Source organism: Lontra canadensis, unplaced genomic scaffold, assembly GCF_010015895.1.
Source record: "Lontra canadensis isolate GAN:19392208 unplaced genomic scaffold, GSC_riverotter_1.0 scaffold323, whole genome shotgun sequence".
In the NCBI taxonomy this organism is placed as follows: Eukaryota; Metazoa; Chordata; class Mammalia; order Carnivora; family Mustelidae; genus Lontra; species Lontra canadensis.
The window spans coordinates 759-24,839 of NW_022631317.1; the positions used below are offsets into that span (position 1 = coordinate 759).

A 24,081-nucleotide genomic window follows, 5' to 3' on the forward strand; every position below is an offset into this window, starting at 1 on the left:
TATTTTTTTATTGTCAAGCTTTTTTTTTTTTAAAGGAAATATGACTACAGCAGAGCTTATATATGAACTAACAGTAGACTTAAGTTCGTAGGTTCCTAATTAATGGTGTTTCATGATAACGCCTTGAAAAGTATAAAAGGGATTAGCTTTGAGGTATGATTGAAGTAGTGTGGTTTATCTGACCCAAGTGTCTTCTGTTCCTCTTTACAGGTAATGTTGAAATCAGGCACCAACATACTTTACTGGAGAACCACTGGCATCCTTATGGGTTCTAAGGCAGTCAAGCCGGTTTTGGTAAAAAATATCACAATTGAAGGTATTGCACAGCAATTTTTTTTAGTAGTCACATATCAGAATTTGGAGCTTGTTAAAACATTTATTAAATTGTTGGTTTGGGTGGCTCAGGGTTTATGGGGCAGGAATTAATACGTTAGGCATTGTACATGTCTAGAGATCCTGGTTTTAATTTTGGCAAGTTGACTGGCTTTTTTTTTTTTTTTTTGTACACTTAAACTAAATTAATTGAATCTGTGTGAAAAAGAAAGCATGATACAATTTCAGTGTCTCTACATAAAATAAAAGGATCCTTGTTAATAAAACACTATTCCTCATTCAAGAAATGTCTATTGTACCAGACATTGAGCCCGCCCAGGTCACTGTAAAAGCCACAGAAATAGAAATAAAATAAACTCTTTCTGTCTCCTGAACCTCTTTTGCCTCTCTGAACCAGCCAGGCATTTGCTGGCCCAGGAGAGCCGGCAATAAACCCTGGCAAGGTTCATTCTCAATTAGGGCTACTTTTAATTAAACCAGTCATTCTCCTTTATTAATGGCTTATATTTTACTACGTTCATACTGGTTCCTGTGACACTAACTCATTAGTCATAGGGACATCTGCTGGCAAAGGCTGGAATTACAAACCAGAGGAAAAGGCCATTTGTGCCAGGGTCGGCTAGGTCAGAGGGAGCCGAGTTGTCTTTTGACTACTCAGTTTATAATTTTGTATACCTCTGTCACATCTCACCCTCTTGTTAAAGTGTTTGCTCTCCTTAGGATGTTTAATCTATCCCAGTGTTTTGCACACAGTAAATGCTTCCTTGGTGTTGCGTGGATGGGATAAAGGATCCTGGCTGACTACTACTGTTTCTCTCACTTCTGATAGAAGCAGCAAGAAGGCGCTGATGTGCGTGTTGTTGGTGGGTCCTCCCTCCCATGTTCTGTTTTTCATTACCACACAGGGGTGGCATACACGTCAGAATGCTTCCCGTGCAAGCCGGGCACATTTAGCAACAAACCAGGTTCGTTCAACTGCCAAGTCTGTCCCAGAAACACCTACTCTGAGAAAGGAGCCAAAGAATGCATAAAGTGTGATGAGCACTCCCAGTTTTCGGGTAAGACCAGGCTTTGCCAGCTTATGCTCTTTGTTCTTCTCTCTCTAAATTTATGTTTGTTGAGAGTGTAGTGTCTTTAGCCAGAAGTCACACACCAAATGGGGTGGGAAGAGTGTGTCAGAAACCAAGTGTTGAAGGGAATCAGTATTGAATGGAGAAAATACGACTTCTTCTTACCCCTTAGTGCGTGACTTTTCCATTTATCACTTTTTCTGTTCCACACTCCACAGGGATCTATTTCTCCCCGTGCTTTGGTTATATGTACATTAATCTAAAAAAAAAAATCATAGTGTAATTTTACATGATTGGTTGGCATAGACATGTGCTTGGAAAATTTCCATTTATTTCAAATTTACAATGTTCAGTGATAATGGAAAAAATCAATGTCTTATTGGAAAAAATTATGGTATGTTTCTTGTGTATTATGGGAACATTTGTTGCTCTAGGGTAAATAAAAATGCAGGCTTTTATTTTCCTGAGGCCTAGCTAGTTCTTCTTAAATTCATCTGGTGTAAGGTTATTTTAAATTTTTAGTTGTCTGGGTTTTTTTGTTTGTTCTGATTTTTTGCCTTTTTCGAGAGTCACAACATAAATGATTCATTTCTGAAATGCGTTTTTGTGTTGCAGAGGAAGGATCCAGCCAGTGTGTGGAGCGACCTCCCTGCACCACAAAAGACTATTTCCAGATCCATACTCCGTGTGATGAGGCAGGAAAGGTACAGGCTGTGTTCAGTCCACTGCATTCCCTGGTAATCCAACCTTCTTCCCAATTGGAGCAGCCTCCAGTTGGTTCCTGAGACACTTAAATGAGTTGATTTATAATGCATGTTTGTAAGTAGGACGGAGGAAGTCTAAGAATGTAGATTCTCAAGCTTGCTGCCCTGCTTTGATTTTACACTAGTACTTATTAGTGCTGTGGGCCTTTTATTTGCTCTAAGTCTGCTTTTTCATCTGTAAAATGGGGCTAATATCACGTCTTACTTCACAAAGCTGTACTGAGAACGTAAGACACCCTCCGGCTGCGGGTCCTGGTGTTGTGTCTGTCCTAGAGCGAGTGCCCCTAAAGGACTGCTATTTTAACACTAAATTTTTTAAAAGATTTTATTTATTTATTTGACACAGAGAGAGAGAGACACAGTGAGAGAGGGAACACAAACAGGGAGAGGGAGAAGCAGGCTTCCCACTGAGCAGGGTGTGGGGCTTGATCCCAGGACCCTGGGATCAGGCACGATCTGAGCCAAAAGCAGATGCTTAATGACTGAGCCACCCAGGCGCCTCGACACCTAATATATTTTTTTTTTTTTCAAAAATAATTGGATCAGGAGGAGCGCAGCCCTAAAATGTGTACTGTGACTCACAGGATGGAAATATCCTGAAACTTCTCTTTAATTATTTGTTTCCTCAGTCGGTTTGATCAGTAAGAGCCATGCAGCCATAGGCAAATTCAGTTATGGCCGATGACGTTGTAATTGCGTTTAGAAAATGCAGAGTAATTACCATACAGATGGCACTTTGCCAGAGGAAAAATGCACACACGAACCCTGCGGTTGATGTGGCATTTTCTGTCTTACAGTGAGCCTGTAAAGTGTATGTCAGTAGAGAAACTGAGATTCAAGTGGCTGCCAGGGCATCCGAGGTGCCCAGCCGGTTAAGCCCTGCACTCGGGTTTCTCCTCAGGTCATGATCTCAGGGTTGTGATCGAGCCCCAGCGCCCGACTCTGTGCTCCGAGCAGTTTGCTTCAGGTTCTTTCCCCCCTCCCCCTTTCCCTCTCTGCTCACGCTCTTCCTTTCTGTCTCTTTCTCTCAAAGGAATAAATAAAATCTTTAAAAAAGTAGCTGGAATGCAGCACTCCCTCCTTGCGTTTACATCTTTTATATCATGGCATTTAATTTCTTGACCTAGTTTGGAGATATATGTACATGTCAGTATTGCTTTTCTTTTCTTAATTTTGTATCCTTAAGTTCTAAGCTGTACTTTTTATATTTGTGTGATTATTAATCTCATCTTTAGTCCTCAAATTATTTTTAGGAATTGTCTTTTGAGTACTTAAGACCAAGCTCATTCTAGTATTTGCAGGAGAGCCATTACTTACTCAGAATAATTCTACTTAGAATAATTCAGAGGAAGGACAGTTTAAATTAGTGGAAAATTTTAATAATTAGAAGTATATGTATTATTTTTAATAAGAACAGTAACTCAAACAGTCATTAAATTAGAAGGAGTTTTGAAGTAAGATCTCAATGGTCCTATAATAATGGCCAAGGAAGGATTATTTCCATTTAGAAAATACATGTGGAGAGCCACTAAGATGAGTTACAGTTCTTTACCTAAACGTTTTTTAGTTAAACTTGTCTTATTAATAAGTAGGGCAAATTGAATTTGTTTTATTCTCTATACTAATCACTAATTGAGCATCACTGAAGCTTAAATCAATGAGATCTAATATACAAATGGTTCTTGTCTTTGCTGTGGTGAAAATATTCAAAAGTCCTATTTTTATTTTGTCCGTAAGTAGTTTATTACATCAGTGAGTAGTGTGATAAAATGTAGTTGACCTGGGCCTAAAGGGAGTAAAACCATGCATTAAATGTAGAATGTACAGAATACACACACAGGCGCACGCGTGTGCGCGCACACACACACACACACACACCTGTGTACACGTAAGCACCCACAGGCATTTTGTGTTCACATGTACACACAAACTACATTTTCCTATTGAGTCTAGGTGAACTCTGAACACGTTCTCAGTATAGAACACATTGCACTTGATCTCCATCAACTCAGTGATTCTTTAAAAAGTGATTTAAGACTTTTTTCAAGAGAGATGTGTCTAGCTTCAGGAGTTAAAAAAAAAAACAATAGAAGCTTAATTAACTGATACAGTAGAGAAATGTAGATTATAGATGGGAATTTTAATCTTTTTTCTATTTCTGTTGGTTTCAACCTTTTCATGTGTTCTGGTTTCCTCTTTTAAAAAGATATTTTATTCTTGCTTGGCCCAGCCTGATGATTTGCTGGTGGCTTAGTGATGTTTTCAGGTCATTCTATGACTGTGGCTCCTTTTGTCCTGTCATTCTCTCTTTGATGTTATTTTCCCCTTGCTTGGACAGCATCCTCAAGGGAAGCAACTACTGAGGTTGACAGACTTTGAACATAATCATGTATATGCCACAGGACTGGTACAGGTTTCTCTGTTCATTTGAAGCTCAGGTATTTGATTGCTTCCCCTCCTATAGGGAACATTTTTCAGAAGTATTTTAATTAGTAACGGAAACCCTTCTAATCCTGGTTGAGAGACTTTCATTAACATCATGAAAATTGCGGTGTTTCTGCTCACTCATTCATTTATTCAGTGAGTCTTCCTTGAGCACTGGTTATGTTACAGAGTGCTGGGTGATGAGGGCAGAACCAAGGAGAGGCAGAAGAAGGCAACTGTCTTCATGGAGGGTAGAGCGGTAGTTGCCAATTTTTTGTTTGCAGCAGACACCCCTGGTGGTTCCTGTCCTCAGTTTTCTGTTTCAGTAGATCTGGGGCAGGGCCTGAAAATTGATATTGCTCAGAAGTTCCCAGGTAATTCTGATTCTGCTGCTCTAGGATCTCACCAATTTGAGAACAAGTGGTCTGGATTTCAGAGGAAGAGATGGTCTGTCAAAAGAAAAGAAATTATTTCCAGCTCTAGATTAGTGCTACAGCAGAGAAGTCTCAAGTTTTATGGGGATTGGACCCAGTCTGGGAAGGCTTCAGAACTGTATGAACTCTTGGCCAAGGTGTGGAAGAAGAGCTTTTCTGGGAAAGGAGCAGGATGGTGATGATCTGATGTGGGAAGGAGCATGGTAGAGCTGAAGAGCTAGTAGGGTCTGAGTGTGACTGGACTGTGGGGGGGTCGAGGGGGTGGCATTAGCTGCATCTAATGACACAGACTCATGCTAGAATGGGGAGGTTTTGTAGTGGTGAGTCACCTTGAAATTTTTGAGTATGTTTTCAAAATGTTCAGAGCCCACTTTCTACATAAAATGAGATACACTCATATGGATGCATACACATGCACAGATTCAGTGCTTGACATTTGAGCTAAAAATATCTTGACCTCGGGGAGCCTGGGTGGCTCAGTCAGTTAAGCATCTGCCTTTAGCTGAAGTCATGATGCCACAGTCCTGGGATTGAGCTCTGCATTGGGCTCCTTGTTCAGCGAGGGAGTCTGCTTCTCCCTCTGCCTGTCGTTCCCCCTGCTTTTAAAATCTTAAACTTTTAAATTTTAATTTATGCTCTTAAAATCTTTAAAAAATTTTGACCTCGTTAATGGCCACGTAGTCATCAAGAGAAGGCATCTTTTGATGTTAGCACCATATTTGATAGAGCCTCTCATGATCTCCGTACAGCTAAGATAGAGAACTGTGGACTAAATGATATGGTTAAGAGGATATATGTCTAATTGAGAAACTATATGTAAAATATTTGACTTAATAAATGGATATATCAGTGAGGAATGTAGTTGATATTAACTAGTAGTATAGTTGGTATCATGTATTTGTTACAAGAATATAAATTCAATAACATAATTATGCATATCCTAAGTCATACCATGAAGAATATGAGGACACATGAGTACAATCAATATTTGATTTAAAAATCCTCACCTTGCTTGAGGATATTGGGAATAAGTATGTTAAATTGTACAGCAATAATGCTGGGGAGAATGACAGAAGTAAAATTTAGAGACCCCAATGTGCTAGCACATTGAGCTCAAATTAGCGAAGTCAACATTTATTTTCGTCAAAGTGTCAGATATAGAAGAATTCAGAAAAGAGAAAACATTAACTTGACAAAAACATTTTGAAGAGAATCTAAGCTTTAGAACCTGGCTTACCAAGTAAAACAATACAACAGAGATTTATTTATTTATTTATTTATTTTAAAAGATTTTATTTATTTGACAGAGAGAGATCACAAGTAGGCAGAGAGAGAGAGAGAGAGAGAGAAGCAGGCTCCCTACTGAGCAGAGAGCCCAATGTGGGGCTCGATCCCAGGACCCCCGAGATCATGACCTGAGCCGAAAGCAGAGGCTTTAACCCACTGAGCCACCAAGGCGCCCCAATGCAACAGACATTTAAAGAGGGAAAAAACCTCCCAAGAGTACAAAGGATACTTATCTTTAATTAAGAGGGTTCAAGGCTAAAAAACAAGTTGCTCATTTGTTTATCATATCCACAAAGGTTGTCTTAGATCTGCTTGCGGAAGTTAGAGGGATAAGGCAGTTTTGTCAGGGCATCTGCCACGTATAGACAAGGCTTAAGCTTTTACTTATTTTGGGTACAAGAACTCCATAGAAGTAGTAACATTCATACATACATACATACATACATTTATCTATCTATCTGTCTTTTATCTCAGGGAGAAAAGTAATTCCCTCTCCTGCCCTGACTGTGGACAAATAAAAATTATTATTTTTATTATTATGTTCAATTAGCCAGCATATAGTACATCATTAGTTTTTGATGCAGTGTTCATCGATTCATTAGTTGCATATAACACCCAGTGCTCATCCCAACACGCGCCCTCCTTAATACCCATCGCCTTGTTACCCGTCTCCCCAGCCCCCAACCATTCTTCCAGGGGTGTGGGATACTCTGGTCCAACAGCTTCATTCACCAGCTGAGCCCTACGGCTGGGCTGCCAGACTCTGTTAACTCCTTATTCCTGTCAGTGTCACACAAATCAGCTCCTAAAGGGGAAAAGATGGTGTCGGTTACCACAGTAAAAAGAGACTGATTCTGTGCTGGTTCACAGAACTTGCCTACTCTTAAAAAACATGAATAGATCTGCCAAAGTTGTCTTGATGCTGGGAATTCCCACAGAATTTTTGGCACGCCTCTCCTGATATTTTCAGAGTGGTCATAGGTTTGCTAGTGTTTTGGTATCAGATCACTGTTGCAGATACAGTTCTTGTAAAGATGACCAGGATCTCAGCTTCCTGTAGACAGAAACACATTCTTAATCACTTAAAAAAAAAAAAAAATCTGTAAGCTTAATAGAGTACCCGGAACACAGAAGGTAATGAAGCATCTTTTGAATAAATTAATGAATGAGAAAGTTAGTGAGTGAATGTAAACATATTTAGAGAATTGTGTTTTGTCCTTCGCAGAAGGCTTGAGAAAATTTTGACAAACTGGGCAGAATTTAGAGAAGAGAGACCAGGATATTAAACTATTTGATATGAAATATGGTTGAAGTTGCTGGTAATTTGTTTTCAGGTTGGGGAAAAGACCACAGGATGGAAGAATTTGGATCATATTTCTTACATGTTCTACTTGTCCCAAAGAGATTTGATCTCTTCTCTGTGAATATCCATGACATTTCATATTTCTCTTCAAACTGATGATGGTGACCATAATTATGGAAATAGTAGTGACGGTATCAGTAGCAGAAGCATCTGTCACTTACGTAATTGTGTGCACCCTCACTGTGTGTGTGCTTGTGTATGCAGACATGGCCTCTAATTCTTTTTTTCAATAGCTGTGCAATTTAGACATTATTATACCCAGTTTTTAGACGAGAGAACTGAGGCTTAATGAGGTTAAGTAATTTCTGGAAGTTTATAGGTAGCCACAGCCAGTAATCTTAAGACTGGAATTCTAACCCTAATTGTGTCTGCTTCCAAATCCAGTGCTTTTGCGTCTTCTTCACATATTTTCTTTTTTTATATTCTAGCACTTTGTGAACCCATCTTGTCACTATTAGACTGGAACCTCCTCAGAGCAAATTGTCTTGTTAATATTTAAATTCCCCACAGTGTTTTCTTCTATACAAAATAGGTGCTTAATAAGAACTTCCTAAGTAGTAAGCTGAAGCATTTGATAGGAAATCACAGAAAAGAGGAAGCAGACTTTTCTGTATTATTCCATAAGGGAGAATTTGGGTGAAATTTTAGAAGGTAAATTCCATTGGTGCATAATGATGTTCAAACAAGCAGAGCTGCCCACTTCTGGAACAGAATGTTTTGTCAAAGAGCAAACTTGCAGCCAAGGCTAGAAGGGTGCCTGCCAGGGCAGGATGTTCTAGAAGGAAGCCTGGAGAGGGGACATTTGACTATACAACTTAGTCATCCCTGAGGCTAGGAAATTGATGGAATATGTCTAGTACTTTCTTTGTCCTTTAATGAACTTCACTATTACAAGTTATTCCAAATGTTCAATGTCTCTTATGCAGTACTTGTGAATTACATAGCAAAGTTAAGGTGTAGGGGACATTAAAAAGTCGGGTATAGGGGCACACTGGGTATAGTGGGTTAAGCCTCTGCCTTTTGCTCAGGTCATGATCTCAGGGTCCTGGGATCGAGTCCCACATCGGGCTCTCTGCTCAGTAGGGAGCCTGCTTCTCTCTCTCTCTCTCTCTCTCTCTCTCTCTCTCTGCCTACTTGTGATCTCTCTCTCTCTGTGTCAAATAAATAAAATCTTAAAAAGAAAAAAGTCAGGTATAAAGGGATACAGCTCTTAGAACTGCCTTTCTTGATACGCAGTTTAAGTAAGTCAAATATAATTGGGAACTGTTTCTGAATTAGGATGATGGGGAAAGACCATCGCATTTCTCAGTGATTAGGGAGTTCAAATTTGTAGAAATTAAAATTTCATGATAGTCTTCTTTAAATTATTTTTAAAAACAGCTTTATTGAGATTGAATTGTCATATTAGACACTGTATCCTTTTAAAGCCTCTGTTCAGTGTTTTCAATATTTTTGCCTCCATCTAATGTTAGAATATTTCCTTGCCTAAGGCCCTGGCTACAGTCTCCAGGATAATGTTCCATCCCCACACTGTCTTCCACATAGAGGAAGAAGAGGGGCTTTGATGCATTTAGAGAGGGAACAAGGATGTAACCACAAGGGAAAAGAGAAAACAGTAGAACCTTCATAGAAAAGGAATTCAAGTAGATGCTGATACATAGACGGGTGAGCAGAGGAGAGTCTTAGAGCGCATTGGACGTTGAGCATCAGTTTGAAGGAGGCAATGGATGCAACTTGGCAGAATGGTGTGGGCCGTCAAAGAGACAGATCATGAGGGCCCAGTGTCTCGTTTCTGGAAAAGATCAAGGATTGGAAAAGGCAGGAAGGCAAGCAATAGCCCACCTGGTTGGGAACATACAAGTCAGAACATTATAGAGTGCAAGGTGGCAGGCTGGAGTGGCAGTTGGTAGACTTGTAAAGCACATGTCATTTGACTCTGATTAATTCAGCCAGTCTACAAATGTGTAGGGACATTTCAAGGAAGAAAGCTGGCAGCCATGGACAGATATATTCTCAAAATTTGTCTAAATTTTAGTCTTCTCAGTCCTGTATTTTTTTTTTGACATGAGAATTGATACCTACATGTGTTTCTTTAAAATATATTTTATTCATGCTTAATATAAAATACTCGGATACTATAGGTTTTCTCTAATCTTACTCGCAATCTGATAGATTTTGCTATATTAGGGCTTTTTGGTTTCATAAAATATTTCATTATTTTATCTCGACTTGCCAAAGAATGAGTTGATTGTTGGTTTTTCACCTGCACTATGAGCCATCTGGTGTTAAGTATCATTTATATTATTATCTTTCCCCAGCCAGCTCCACCTGATAGCATCTGTCCCCAGTAGAAAGAGAGGCATAGACTCAACCTTCCATGTGAAGCAAGAAGTCACGTAAATGCAACTTTTACTCTAGAGCTTTGAAATTTGGCTTCTCACTGTTTAAATATTTAAAGGTGGTGCACATTTTCTAATTTTTAAACATTTACTGTGCTTGGATTCAGAATCATGTGATCAGCTGACTTGTCAAAAATATATTTCCTTATTTTACTCTTTTTACCCTAACTGAACTGACCCTTCTTGAGTGTTACGTCACTCTTTATGAGTTTTGCCTAATTCTTGGGCAAGTTGTTCAACAACTCTCAGCCACAACTTCCTCATTTATAAACTTGAGGACAATAGTAACGACTTCCCACAGTGGTGGAGAGGCACGCAAGGCGTGCCCCCAGGATCAGTGCGTGTGCTCAGCCTCAACGCCACCCCCACTCCCATGCGGGAACTGCCTATTTTCAACAGTGCAATAGCTCACACCTAATACAATGTGATTTTAATTTGTGTCAAAATAAATCAACAAATTTGTGACTTCAGTGGGTCGGAAACTTGTTCTTTCTACTTGCTAAACTGGATTTTTAGAAAGACAATCCCCCAGATATAATAATGTTTTATTTGCTTAGATTCTCTGAATTTTGTACACCCTTTTTCAGAGGAATTGAGAACCCCTTATGGATACAGGCTCTAGGTAATTTTTTTTTTTTTAAGCTGTTGAGGAAGCCTCAGCAGGAGTGGCATCATTTTACAGATGGGTAGAGAGGCAGTTGGGTGCAGTGACTGGTTGAACTGTATCATGATGTGGGCCATAAAATGAATGTAGATAGAGAGTTATAAAAGGAAAAATATGTTATTTATAATTGTTGAGACATCTACCTTTTAAGCCATTTCCTTAATCATCCTTCTTCAGATAAGGTAATTTGCTCTTCCATAAGAGAATACTTGAGAATAAAATTGAGTGGTCTAAAGGGTGTGCTATATTTAATTTCCTATTAACTGAAAATAGCTATAAAGAACTGCCTTTAATTTTGTTTCTCCATCTTCAGTATTAGACTTATTATTGCAAGTTGTTTTAAAGGAGAAAACATTCTTTCATTAGATTATACGCCTAGTGAAGGAACTGGAGTCTTGTTTTAAAAACTATAGTTATGAAGTTGTTTTTCCCTTTGCATTTAAAATAACTTCTTATTTTTACTGAGCATATTGATTTTGTTTGTGAAATGGCTAAACCATTTAATTTTTCTGTTTTCACAAAGAGAGTAATTTTATAATTGCAACTTTCTGGATTTGGCTGAGTTATAGTGATCTTGTGTATTTTGTGTCACATAGGGGTGTGTGTATGTGTGAGAGAGAATGAGAAGATAAGGTTTAAAAGACTTCTGTCTTTTAAAGTAGAGGTTGTCTTAATTCTGATGGTAGAAGCATCTGCAACAGGGCCCAGAATTAGAAGTACTTTAGCTATGGTTCTTGTGATTTAACATCAGGTTATTGGAAAAGATTCAGAGAGCAACCACATGTATTTGTGAAATGCAGGATTGAAATGTGAAGCTAGACATTGTCTTTTTAAAAACGTACACCTTTTCTTTTGCGATCAGATTGTGCTAGGCATGGTGATAGGTGCTGAGGGTGAGGGAGAGGAAGAGAGTACTGAAGGTCTCCAAACGGAAAAGGCAGTCTGCCCAGAAGCCTATGTCATTAAGGAATAAAGTGCGTGGGTGGCTGTGAGAATGAGGGTTATAATCCCGTATCTATACTTCGAAGTGGAATTCGATGATGATGAATGTGCTGATAGATGCTGTAAGGCCCACCTGTAGCTCATAGTAAAAACATGTGGACATGTGGAAGTAACGGCCATTCTCCCAACCAAAGCTTTTTTCTTTTTATCTCATTCTGTTACTAATGGTTTAGATTCTTTTCACCTGGCCCTTCTGTTCTTTCACTATTTGACTTTTCCTAGGCTTTCTGTTTAATGTTTTTATTACGGAAAAGTTAAAGCAAATAAAGCATCTTATATGACCTGCAAGCTTTTTTTCCCCCTGCAGACGCAAATTATGTACAAGTGGATAGAGCCCAAAATCTGCCGGGAGGATCTCACAGATGCTATTAGGTTGCCCCCTTCTGGAGAGAAGAAGGACTGTCCCCCTTGCAACCCTGGATTTTATAACAATGGATCATCATCTTGCCATCCCTGCCCTCCTGGAACATTTTCGGATGGAACAAAGGGTAGGATACCAGTTGGACCTTTAGTAAAATAATCTTGCTGGACTATTGTGACATTGTTCTTCATTGCTTTTACATAAGACTTATTTATAAAACATACTTATCTCACAGAGACTGAAGAAGAGTTGAGAAATATAATGAATTGTGAGGTGGCAGTGCCTTCTTTAACATACCACAAGGATGGTTTTTTCTAGGCATTTTGTATAATACGTGTAATACCCTCTTCACTGGATGACTCACTCTGCCTTTGAATGTTGATAAAAAAATTCCACCATAGGGAGGCCTGGGTGGGCTCACTTTGTTAAGCATCTGCCTTTGGCTCAGGTCATGATCTCAAGGTCCTGGGATCGAGTCCAGCATCGGGCTCCTTGCTCAGCAGGGAATCTGCTTCTCCCTCTCCCTCTGCCCAACCTGGCTCCTCCCTCCCCCACTCATGCTCTCCCTCTCTCTCTCAAATAAATAAAATCTTAAAATAAAATCTCAAATAAATAAATAAAATAAAATCTCAAATAAATAAAATCTTAAAATAAAATCTTAAAAAACCATTCCACCATATTAAGTGTTAAGGATAGGCACTCTTTTTCCAGTGAGTGGTATGGATAAGGATAAGCACTCTTTTTCCAGTGATATATTTATACAAGTATAAATTATAACCTCTTCTAATTCAGCTTTGGAATCATAAATTACATTTTGTACTATAGTAATAGCAAAAAATTACTTGTCTTGAACATATGGCAGTGAAGAGAGTCTCTTAATTTTTCAGGGTGTACAGTTGAGAAAATGTTAGTGCTTATCAAATAATATAGAAAGCACTGCAGAGTTTGTTTTAATTTTGATAGACAAAAATTACAATGTATTTCAGTTGTGGTCATCTCTCTTGAATATAGCCAGGCTATCTGCTTACTACCCAGAGCCTTTGGTAGATAGCACAAGAGGGACTTAAGAGTCTGATTAACTTGGTTTTGAATCCACATAAAACAGGCAGCCATTAGTGTGATTAATCCAAGTTCCTTAAATCTTTTGAACCTCAGTTTTCCCACCCTTAAAATTGTGAGTAATAATATTTAGCTCATATTCTTTGAACAGGTTATGTAAAAATGTGTATAAAGTACTCTGGTGTCCAGAAGTGTTTGCTCAGTGAACATTTCTAAGGACATGATTAATGCAAGTGTGTTGGATAAATTCGGAAAGGGTTGGACAGGATCCTTCCATTTCATTGTTGCACATATTAATTTAAATCAGGCTTATTGATAAACATGACTCTCAACTCCCAGTATCATTTTTCAACGTAGCCAATATTTTGTATTTCAAGTAATCAGTCCATAATTAAATGGTACTCTGTTAAGTTTAATAACCAATAGGAAGGCTGAAATAGTTCCTTGTTCATGAGGTAGAGGGAACTGATCTTAAGAGCACATACAAGAGAACTAGTTTCAGGTTACCCTTCTTGTGCAGGGTGATTGATATTAGCAGTTACTCTCAGAAATGAAGGAAAAAAATAATTTTAAAATATTTTATATTGATCCTTTTCCTTTTTCATGTTAATCAAGTGTATATGGGTAAACTATATCCAGAAATATTTTTCTTTCCAGATTATTTTAGAAAAAGTTATTAATTCTTAAGAGAATTGATGCTCTACTATCTCTCCTTCCTGCATTCCTCTCTGCTAATTAAAGTTTAGTAGTATTTAGAACGGAGGAAGAGGAAGATGTCCAAATGCAATTTAACTGTAATTATCTCCTTCACCTGTTTCTCATAGAATGTAGGCCGTGTCCAGCAGGAATGGAGCCTGCGCTTGGGTTTGAATATAAATGGTGGAATGTCCTTCCTGGCAACATGAAAACTTCCTGCTTTAATGTTGGGAATTCAAAGTGCGATGGAATGAATGGTGAGTTCAGAATCGGCCTCCTGGACATATTGGGTCATAGACACTCTTGGGCCCAGCTCTCTGAAAACATACCAAATGTGGGTATGTGGAACTTCATTCTTGTCCATTGGCTTACTTGTCTGCCTTCCAGCCCTCACACGGAAATGGTGAATGGGGTGTCACAACCAGTTGACTTCTCTGTAACAGTATGAACTATTTTGCATTTTTTTGGAGTCAGCTTTGAAGTAGATATTCAGGCTCACCATTGATGGTTATAAATGTATTTAGAGTAGCTCACCAAGGGATGTAATGAAATCCATGTCACTTGCCATTTCGAAGAACAGGATGACAGCATTTCTGCCAGCATTGAGTCTGGCTCAGGACTGAGCTGTGTTGAGAGGTGAGGTCAACTCTAAGTCCCCTTCCCTGTGAAATCTATGATTGTGTGTAAAAAATATATGTAAGCCCCACTTATTGAAAACTTGAAAATGTGACAGAGTTTTATGAGATTGTGGCTGAATTTTATTTGTTCCAATATTTTAAGACCCGAGAGAGGCTAGCACTTAGTTTTCTGCAATATTTTCTGGTTGAATGAATGACAGTATCTATACGTGTATTTTTTTTAAAAGATTTTATTTATTTATTTACAGACAGAGATCATGAGTAGGCACAGAGGCAGGCAGAGAGAGAGAGTGGGGGAAGCAGGCTCCCCACCGAGCAGAGAGCCCGATATGGGGCTCGATCCCAGGACCCTGAGATCATGACCTGAGCTGAAGGCAGAGGCTTAACCCACTGAGCCACCCCGGAGCCCCTATACATGTATTTTTAAACTTAATGCTAGGAGTAGCTATTCACAAATACTAGGGTTTTATACCAAAATGCATCCTTTTACTTTCATCATCTCCTTAGCAATTTTAATGAGCCCACTTTTTCTCCACATTACATTTTGTTGTTTTAAAAAATTCTTTTAAATTGCTTCTGTTTTAAGTCAGTACCTATCTGAAATAAATATACTTGGGATGTAGGAAGTGAGGTGAACACATGAAAACGAAGATTGAAAAAATAGTAGGTCCTTGAATACTTCCACTTCTAGGAAGTTATCCTAAGGGAGAAGAAGAAAAAATACAGTAGTAATTACTTGACCATGAGGGTTTATGTTCCTAAAAGATCCCATGATTGAATTCTAAGTTGAAGAAGTTAAGACTTATGGAGGGAAAATAAGATTGGGAAGGCCAGGGAATTGAAAGAACTCATGAAAGCATCGATTGTTTGTGTGTGTGTGTGTGTGTGTGTGTGTGTGTGTGTTTATTCACTTACTAGTAAAGATTATCTGGAACTTTTACTTGATCTTTTGGAGAACTTGGTCTAACTCTCATGATAATACTCAATGGTAGCCACTTGCTTCCTCCCTTACCTAGAGGCTAAAATGTACATTTTTGATAATTTTCAGAAATGTTTAATTATTAATTTGAAAAATAGACATCTCTTCACTATTAGTATGTGATATTAGAATAACAAATAGTCATGTGAAAAATATAACACAAAAATGAAGATAAAAGGTGATGTGTATTTTTATGCCTGGACAGTTCAGCTTTGAGAGGAATAGCATGACAAGAATGGGGACCAAAGTGAGAGGCCCAGGAACAGCCTGTGTCATGAGGGGATCACCCAGTCATCGGTTCAAGTGGATGTGCTTTGGCTAAATTGACTGTGTGACTTGGAGTACTTGGACATTCATGTCTTCTCAGTCTGAATTGTACATAGTTGCAGACCAGATACACAGAAGTACATCTTCATATATTGCAAGTTTGCCTTAAAGTTACCCATAGTTGGAGAGAAGTTACTGTTTATGCATGAAGATGTTCAGTGAGCATTATCTGTAATCACAGAAATTGAAATAGTCTAAGTATCCAGCAAAAGATTATGTTTATGAAAGTTATGCTGTACTGATAGAAGAAATATTATGCAAACATTTAAAATGGCAGTCACCTGGAAAACAATTTGACAGTGTTTCAAGAATTTTGAATGTTCTTCTTCAACCCATTTATTCCATTTCTGGGAATTTATACCTGGGTAACAATGTAAAGGTGTAAAGAAAGAAATTACGGAAAAATATGTTAACTTTAGTGCTAATTAAGAGGAAATAAACTAGATTTTCAACAATGGGATTTGATTAAATTAAATTATGTAATCATGGAACCTATTGTTAAATCATTAAAATCGGATGTAGTAAGGATTTTTAATGGGAAAATGTTTTCAAAATAATACTAATGAGAAAAATCAGAAGATAGTGCTAAATAAAAAAAACAGAAAATAGAGTATCCGTTAAAATCTAAGGTATGTTAAAGTGTGCACTAAAAAAAGATGGAAAAGAAATACATTGAAATGTTAAGAGGCTCTCACTTGGAAGTGGGAAGTTACAGGGAAGTATGAATTGCTTCATATTTTTTTGTTTAGTTTTGCCATATTTAACAAATATTCCTCCTTGATTCACATTGCTTTCCAAATCACCATAACAGCACCAAACACTGGTTTAAAAATATATCTATTTTACCTAGTAATTCTTTCACCGAGATTCTTTTCTAAAAAAATACAGAAAAACTTTACCAAAAATAAGTTTATTATTACAGTATCATTTATAGCACTTAAAAGGTAAAAACAAACCAAATGGTTAAATTGAGTGTGTGGTCAAAGGAGGTAAGTCCGTTAGTGTGATTGGTAAATTATGGATATTAATTATATCCATCTACATGATAAACTATTAATTCAGTCATGAATATGTTGGTGAAGTATTTATGCATAAAAATGCTTATGCAATAATGTTAACATATAAAACCGTGACACTAAATGTTATCAGCAACACAATCTCAAAGATGTAAAAACCTATGCATCCCAAGGTAATGAAAGGAAACTACTCAAAATATAAGCAGTGGTTTTATTCTGGGTGATGGAGTTAAAAGTAAGTGTAGTCTTCATCTTAAAATTTTTCTGTGGTTTCAAAATTTTATAATTTATAATATGATTTCTGAAAACAAATAAATAATGGTACATGGGAGATATTTCTCCTTTCCTCATTTAATGTGGCCATTTCAGCCTATGGTATGTTGATTATTTCTATGCAGAGGACAGACCTCCCATCACCTTCTACGTGCAGCTCTGTCTCCCCATTCTCTTGTCAATTGTTAGCATAGGTTTCTTCTTAGATGCTACTGACCCTCAGAGAGGGGAGACCCAGCCTTGTCTTCCTAACCCTAGTGCTTCTCATGGCTCTTGGCAGTCCATGAAGGCCTCTCGAGTGAGTAAGTGAATGAATGCAGAATAGTAGTTGTAAATTAGGGACCAGCAATACAGCAAACTATAAGAAAGAACTCTGGACCCCAAATCTTCTTCTTTAAGTAATTTGAAATTTCTAGTTTCTGTTGGTTATCTGAGGACTAAGATTTTCCATTTCAGTTTATTGGAAAAGATAAAGACTATATATTTTCATTTAAAAAAAGCTGAATTTAGAAAACTGCTATTAGTTTTCCCTTAAATAGCTTCTGTGCAAAAATATGCATTACTTGATTCTTCCTGAGGAATTATATGGAATGTCTTTATTGATATTAGGAGTCTGCCTCTGCATGCAATTTACAATTGCAGTGTAAACATAGGGAATTCTTTTGGAGTATTTCTAACTTTGGAGGGGATGAGGCAAGATAGTAGAAGCCTAGGGGATCTCATTTCATCTGATCCCTTGAATTTAGCTAGATATCTATCAAATCATTTTGAAAACCTATGAATTCAATCTGAGATATAAGAAAAGAATTGCTGGAATTCTACAAATAGAAAAGTAACCACTTTTTGCAAGGCAGGAGGAGCAGAGACATGAATCTGAGGTGATGTATTGGAAGATAAACCATGGGTTAGGGTAGGAGGGAGGGAGCCTCTAAAAGCCAGCTCCTGGAAAGTAATATAGCCCCAGTGTGCAAAATTGGAACTTTTATAATTCTGCTCCAGGGAGAGACAGTCCTGCCTGAAAGGTGCTCAGGTCATGAAGCTGGGCAAAGTCCTAGGTGGGACAGTGTGGTCTCAGGGTCCCTGAGGTCACAGAAAGAATGGGGGTGTCTGAGCTGACAAAGTTCCTAAGCACTGGAGCGGGGAAACTGGCTATGGTCAGCAAGCCTGCAAGTGGGCTTTCAGCTCTGTTTTCCATAAACCACAAACCATGGCAACAGGGTGCCCTGCAAAGGACAGAACGTGGCAACCTCCTCCTTCCCCCAGGCAGGGTACAAGGGTGCAGAATGATCCAACAACAGCTCTCCCTGTGGGGCTCTGCTCCCTCCCCTCTCTCCTCCCTCTCTGGTCCCCTGAGGAAAGGTGAAGGTGTGAGATACAGTCTTCTTTGGAGTTTGGCACACACAAGAGTGAAGACTGATATTCCCTGAGGGTTTACTAAAGAAGAGGGGCCCCAATCTTTCAGCTCCAGGGCTGGTGATCAGGACACTGCCATTTTTTTTTTTTCTGACTTTTTTTTTTTTTTTCTGACTTGCAATTTATTCAGAAGAAAACAACACAGAAGGTAAGGAATTACCCACTGATAAATGGCATGCCATTATCAAGCACATGGAATTGACCCCCAAATGGATTATTCATTTTATAATATTTTTTTCTTTGCAGATTATTAAAAAAAAAAAAAGGCACTGCCATTTTTATTTTCATTTTCTAAAGCGGGGCAGAAAGCCTTCAGAGAACAAAAGCCACATAGAGCACCCAGAGCAGCTTACACTGACCCTGGCTCCCTGGCAAGGGTCGGTGTAACTTCACTCAGGCAAAGACATCTGAGAATCAGTGCAGTAGGCCCCTCCCCCAGAAGACCAGCTGGAACATCAGGAGAATGCAAAGTTTACCGAGCACAAAGAACTCCAAAACTCCAGTGCTAGGGGAAAATAGTATGTAGAATTTGAGGGGTTTTTTTCTCATGATTCTTTTATCTTTCAGTTTAGAATTTTCCTTTTTGTCTCTTTTTCCTTTTCAGCTAGTTTCTTATTTTATCAACTCTTTGTTTTTCAGTCTTTTTTAAACTTTTGCTTTTACATTTAAAAATATGTTCTTCATTTTTGGCTTCCTTTCACTGTATTCAATTTTATTTTTGTATATATATATATATATATGTTTTGTTTTCTTTACAATTTTAGGATTTAGTGTCTTCTAACAAACAGACCAAAATATACTTACGACCAAGTGGATTACCTGTTTTGTCCACCTGGGAGATTATATTCTCTCCTTTTACCCCCTCCCCTTTTTTTTCCCTTTTCTTTTTTGGTTTCTGATCTCTTCAGATTTGTCTAGTGTGTAGTTTGCTTGGGTCATGGTTGATACTTTTGATTTTATTCTCTTGTTCATCCATTCTTCTCTGAGCAAAATGACTAGAAGGAGGAATTCACAAGAAAAGAAAGAACCAGAGGTAATACTCTCTGCCACAGATCTAATCAATATGGATATAAGTAAAATGCCAGAGCTGGAATTCAGGATAATGATTATAAAGATACTAGGTGGGCTTGAACAAAACAGAAAAGACACTAGAGAATCTCTTAGTGCAGAAATAAAATCTAATCAAGCCAAAATTAAAAATGCTTTAATTGAGATGCCATCTAAAATGGATGCTCTAACAGGTAGGGTAAATGAGGCAGAAGAGAGTCAGTGACATAGAAGACAAGATGATGGAAAGAAAGGAAGCCGAGGAAAAGAGAGAAAAACAACTAATGGACCATGAGGTGAGGATTTGAGAAATCAGTAATACCATAATGCAAAATAATATTAAAATTACTGGTGTCCCAGGGTAAGAAGAAAGAGAGCGGGATAGAAGGTATATTTGAGCAAATCATAGCTGAGAATTTCCCTAATCTGGGGAAGGAAACAGGCATTCAAGTCTGGGAGGTAGAGAGAACCCATTCCTTAAAATCAATAAAAATAGATCAACACCCCAGCATATAATAGAGAAGCTTGCAAATTTCAGAGGTAAAGAGAAAATCCTGAAAGCAGCTCAAGAGAACTCTTTAACCTACAGGGGGAGGAACATTAAACTGACAGCAGATCTATCCACAGAGACCTGGAAGACCAGAAAGGGTTGGCATGTTATATTCAGGTTACTAAATGAGAAAAACATGCAGCCAAGAATACTTTATCCAGCATATCTCCTTCCATTCAGAATGGAAGGAGAGGTAGAGAGTTTCCAGGACAAACAGAAGCTAAAAGACTCTGTGATCACTAAACCAGCCCTGCAAGAAATATTATAGGGGATCCTGTAAGTGAAGAGAGAGTCCATAAGTAATACAGACCAGAAAGAAACAGAGACAACCTACAGAAATGGCGTCTTTACAGGTAATACAATGGCACTAAACTCTTACCTTTCAATAGTTAACTCTGAATGTACTGGGCTAAATGCCCTAATCAAAAGACACAGGGTATCAGGTAGATAAAAAAGCAAGACCCATCCATATGCTGTCTGCAAGAGACTCATTTTAGACCTGAAGACACTTACAGATTGAAAGTGAGGCGGGGAGGGGAAATATTTATCATGCTAATGGACATCAAAGGAAAGCTGGGGTAGCAGTCCTTAAATCATTCAAATTAGATTTCAAACCAAAGACAATAGTAAGGAATGAAGAAGGACACTATATTATACTTAAAGGGTCTATCCAACAAGATCTAACAATTATAAATATTTATGTTCCTAACTTGGGAGCAGCCAATTATATAAACTGATTAATAACAGAATTAAACACATTGATAATAATACAATAATAGGGGACTTCAACACCCTACTCACTATAATGGACAGATCCTCTAAGTAGAAGATCAACACGGAGTTATTTCTAACTTTGAATATAAACACTAATAGTCTTTTTAATTTTTTTACCCTATTTAAAAATATTGTTGGAAATCAATGGGATTTTTACTGATAAAGATACCTTTTCTCATTTCCAGGTTGGGAGGTGGCTGGAGATCATATCCAGAGTGGAGCTGGAGGTTCAGATAATGATTACCTGATCTTAAACTTGCATATCCCAGGATTTAAGTAAGGAAAACCAATTCTGATTCCCTTCTGTAAGAATCCTCATGCCTGTTTCCCTGTAGAAATAGATGCAGTAGGACTGCTTTCATACAATATACTTATGTTTTGATGGACTTAGCAAATATCGAACTGTTGTAGGATAATGTATTACATTTAAGAATATCTGAGAATTGGTGATTGAGAAACTGTAACCATTAGTTGTATGTTTAGATGAAGCTGAAAGTTTTTAACAATAATTCTATCCAAATGTTACAATAACCATGATTATTGGATGCTTAGTGAAGAAGTTTTTGCCCAAGTTGTTGTTTGTGGGAGTATTTTTTGGTTTATAAATTTATTTTTTCTCAGTTTTATCTGTAAAGTAGTATGCTATAACTGTTCAAATCCTTTTTTGCTTTAGTTCTCCATGTTGACATTTCCCAATAGGCATATTTTGCTTGCTTTAGGATGGATGGTAATAGTTAAATCAGGAGATTCAAGCATATTACCATCATTGGTAAGCTCCTTACTGGGATGGTCTGGGGACACAGAGATGGAGCAAGGAAGAAGTGGCTGTGGGAAGCCATTGATTAGGGGAAGAGAAGAGCATTGCTTTCAGCTTAATGAAGAAAGTGACTTAGTTTTGTGTCATACTGTATTTAGATGTCTGTTTTTAATTTGTCTGTCAAATTATAATTTTAATCTGTCAAATAGGCCACCAACGTCTATGACTGGAGCCATGGGTTCTGAACTGGGAAGAATAACATTTGTCTTTGAGACCCTCTGTTCGGCTGACTGTGTTCTATACTTCATGGTGGTAAGTGAAAGAGAGGCTTTCAAAGGCAGGTTTCTAAGCTTGGCATTTTCTTTCAAGTGCCAATTCATTCATGCAAGTTGGGATAAGAATCCCATTTTTCTTCCCATTCTTAGGTCCTTGCAGAAAGTTAAAAAATATCTAAAGAAGTCACTAAGAAATGTCAGTGCAGCCCACAAAGAAAGCTTGTGTTCCTCATGGGGAGGACTGAGCAAGGGGGCTCGGGTGATTGATGCAAGTCAGGGGATAGTAATCTGGTAAAAATTCCTTCATAAAGATATGCCATCATCACAGTGAAAACTGTCCTCTAATAACCATTCTGTAGTTCAAATCACTAGGAAGGAAAAACCTCTATAAGGAAACTATTCACTGTTAAATTAATAAATGTAGACAAAAGACTTACTATGTGCATGTCATACTTCTGCCCAATTTTTTCTAGATGGCCTATACATTTCAACTCTTAGCTTGAGAAAAGTAGCAACAAAAAATTTATTAAGATCTTTTATGGGTATTACAATGTTGTTGGCTAAGATTTTAACACTGTAAGTAGTGACTTCAAAGACATTGTTTTTGCTTTTCTCCCAAGTCTTTTAGTAGCTAGTTAGCAGTCTATTAACAGTTTCCTCTGTGACATACAAATTAGATGAAGATTTTTTTTTTAAAGATTTTATTTATTTATTTGACAGAGAGAGACACAGCGAGAGAGGGAACACAAGCAGGGGGAGTGGGAGACAGAGAGGGAGAAGCAGGCTCCCCGCTGAGCAGAGAGCCCGACGCGGGGCTCGATCCCAGGACCTTGGCATCATGACCTGAGCCAAAGGCAGACGCTTAACCGACTGAGCCACTCAGGCGCCCCATAGATGAAGATTTTAATATCTGTAATTACTGCCAGCTTAAGGGAAGGCAGGCTGTTTTCTTCTAAAAAAAAAAAAAAAAAAAAGGACTTTGTCGTAGTAAAAGAAGATCATGAATAATCTTCAACACATCCATTTACTTTTTTTTTATAAGATTTTATTCATTTATTTGACAGAGATCACAAGTAGGCAGAAAGGCAGGCAGAGAGAGAGAGAGAGAAGGAAGCAGGCTCCCCACTGAGCAGAGAGCCCGACAAGGGGCTCATCCCAGGACCCTGGGACCATGACCTGAGCCGAAGACAGAGGCCTTAACCCACTGAGCCACCCGGACACCCCAAAACATCCATCTGATACACTACAAATAAGCAATAATTCAATTCCCAGCTCTGCCTCCATATTTCTTTAATCTGTTCATTCTTTTTCACCGTCAGTGCCTTTACTGAGGTCCTGACTCCCACTCTTTCTCGGTAGCCATCTGTATTCTTTTTCTCTCCATTCTCTCATATATGCTACTGTCAAAATGTTCTTTATAAGCATCAAAACAGTAATGGAGACCTCTACAACGAATCTGCCTTCTTCCCCTTGCTGGTTGGTTACTGCCTATGGCAGTGGCGATTAAAGTATGGTCTCTGGACCAGCATCACCTGGGAATTTGTTAGAAACATAGATTTCTCAGCCCCCTCCTGGTCTTAATGAGAAGCTCTGGCGATGGGCCCGGATATCTGTGTTCTAGCCAGCCACAAGGGTGGTTCTAACATCAACAAAGGTTTGAGTGCCAATAGCCTCTGAATACACTTAAAATTTCTTAGCATGGCTTGGTTTGGGTTTTTGTCCTCTTTGCCCAGCTTCTTTTTACCAAGTTGACCATTACTACTCACACCTCTTTAGACATCCTGAATTTGTTAGAGGGCCGCTCTGTACTTCAGTTCTCATACTTGGCACTCTGAGCCAGAATGGCTCTCTTCCTTTTGCTCCTTTGTCTGGTAAACTCCCACACATTATTCAAGGGGTGCTCAAACTTCACCTCTTCTGGGAAGCTTTCTCTTAGTCCTTTAAGTGAAATTAGCCGTTCTCTCCAGTGTGCTCCAAAAACTCCTTGAGAAAACTCTGTTTTAACTATGTGACTGTATTGATGTTTTGTCTCTCTCACTTGACCAAACAATCCTGAGGGTAGGAATCATAGCTATTTATTTTTGTAAATCAATCTTAGAGTTTTTAGCTCATTGCAGAATCTGTTTTCTTTCCTCTCTGTTTGATTCGGTTTTCTCACAGGATGTTTTGTGGTGTC

The 24,081-nt window shown here is 38.3% G+C and overlaps 1 protein-coding gene across 1 annotated transcript in view; it reads left to right on the forward strand.

Moving 5' to 3' along the window:
• Positions 1 to 210: 210 nt before the first annotated feature.
• The window catches only part of LOC116862779 (UPF0577 protein KIAA1324-like), a gene marked incomplete at its 5' end in the record, with an annotated part of 61,902 nt that continues 38,031 nt past the window's right edge, over positions 211 to 24,081 (forward strand). Inside the window, 7 exons of the mRNA XM_032850173.1 lie at positions 211 to 316; positions 1,239 to 1,391; positions 2,019 to 2,107; positions 12,048 to 12,228; positions 13,985 to 14,113; positions 21,059 to 21,149; positions 21,840 to 21,942. Coding sequence (XP_032706064.1) covers positions 211 to 316; positions 1,239 to 1,391; positions 2,019 to 2,107; positions 12,048 to 12,228; positions 13,985 to 14,113; positions 21,059 to 21,149; positions 21,840 to 21,942 — 852 coding nt within the window. The remainder of the gene's footprint in view (positions 317 to 1,238; positions 1,392 to 2,018; positions 2,108 to 12,047; positions 12,229 to 13,984; positions 14,114 to 21,058; positions 21,150 to 21,839; positions 21,943 to 24,081) is intronic.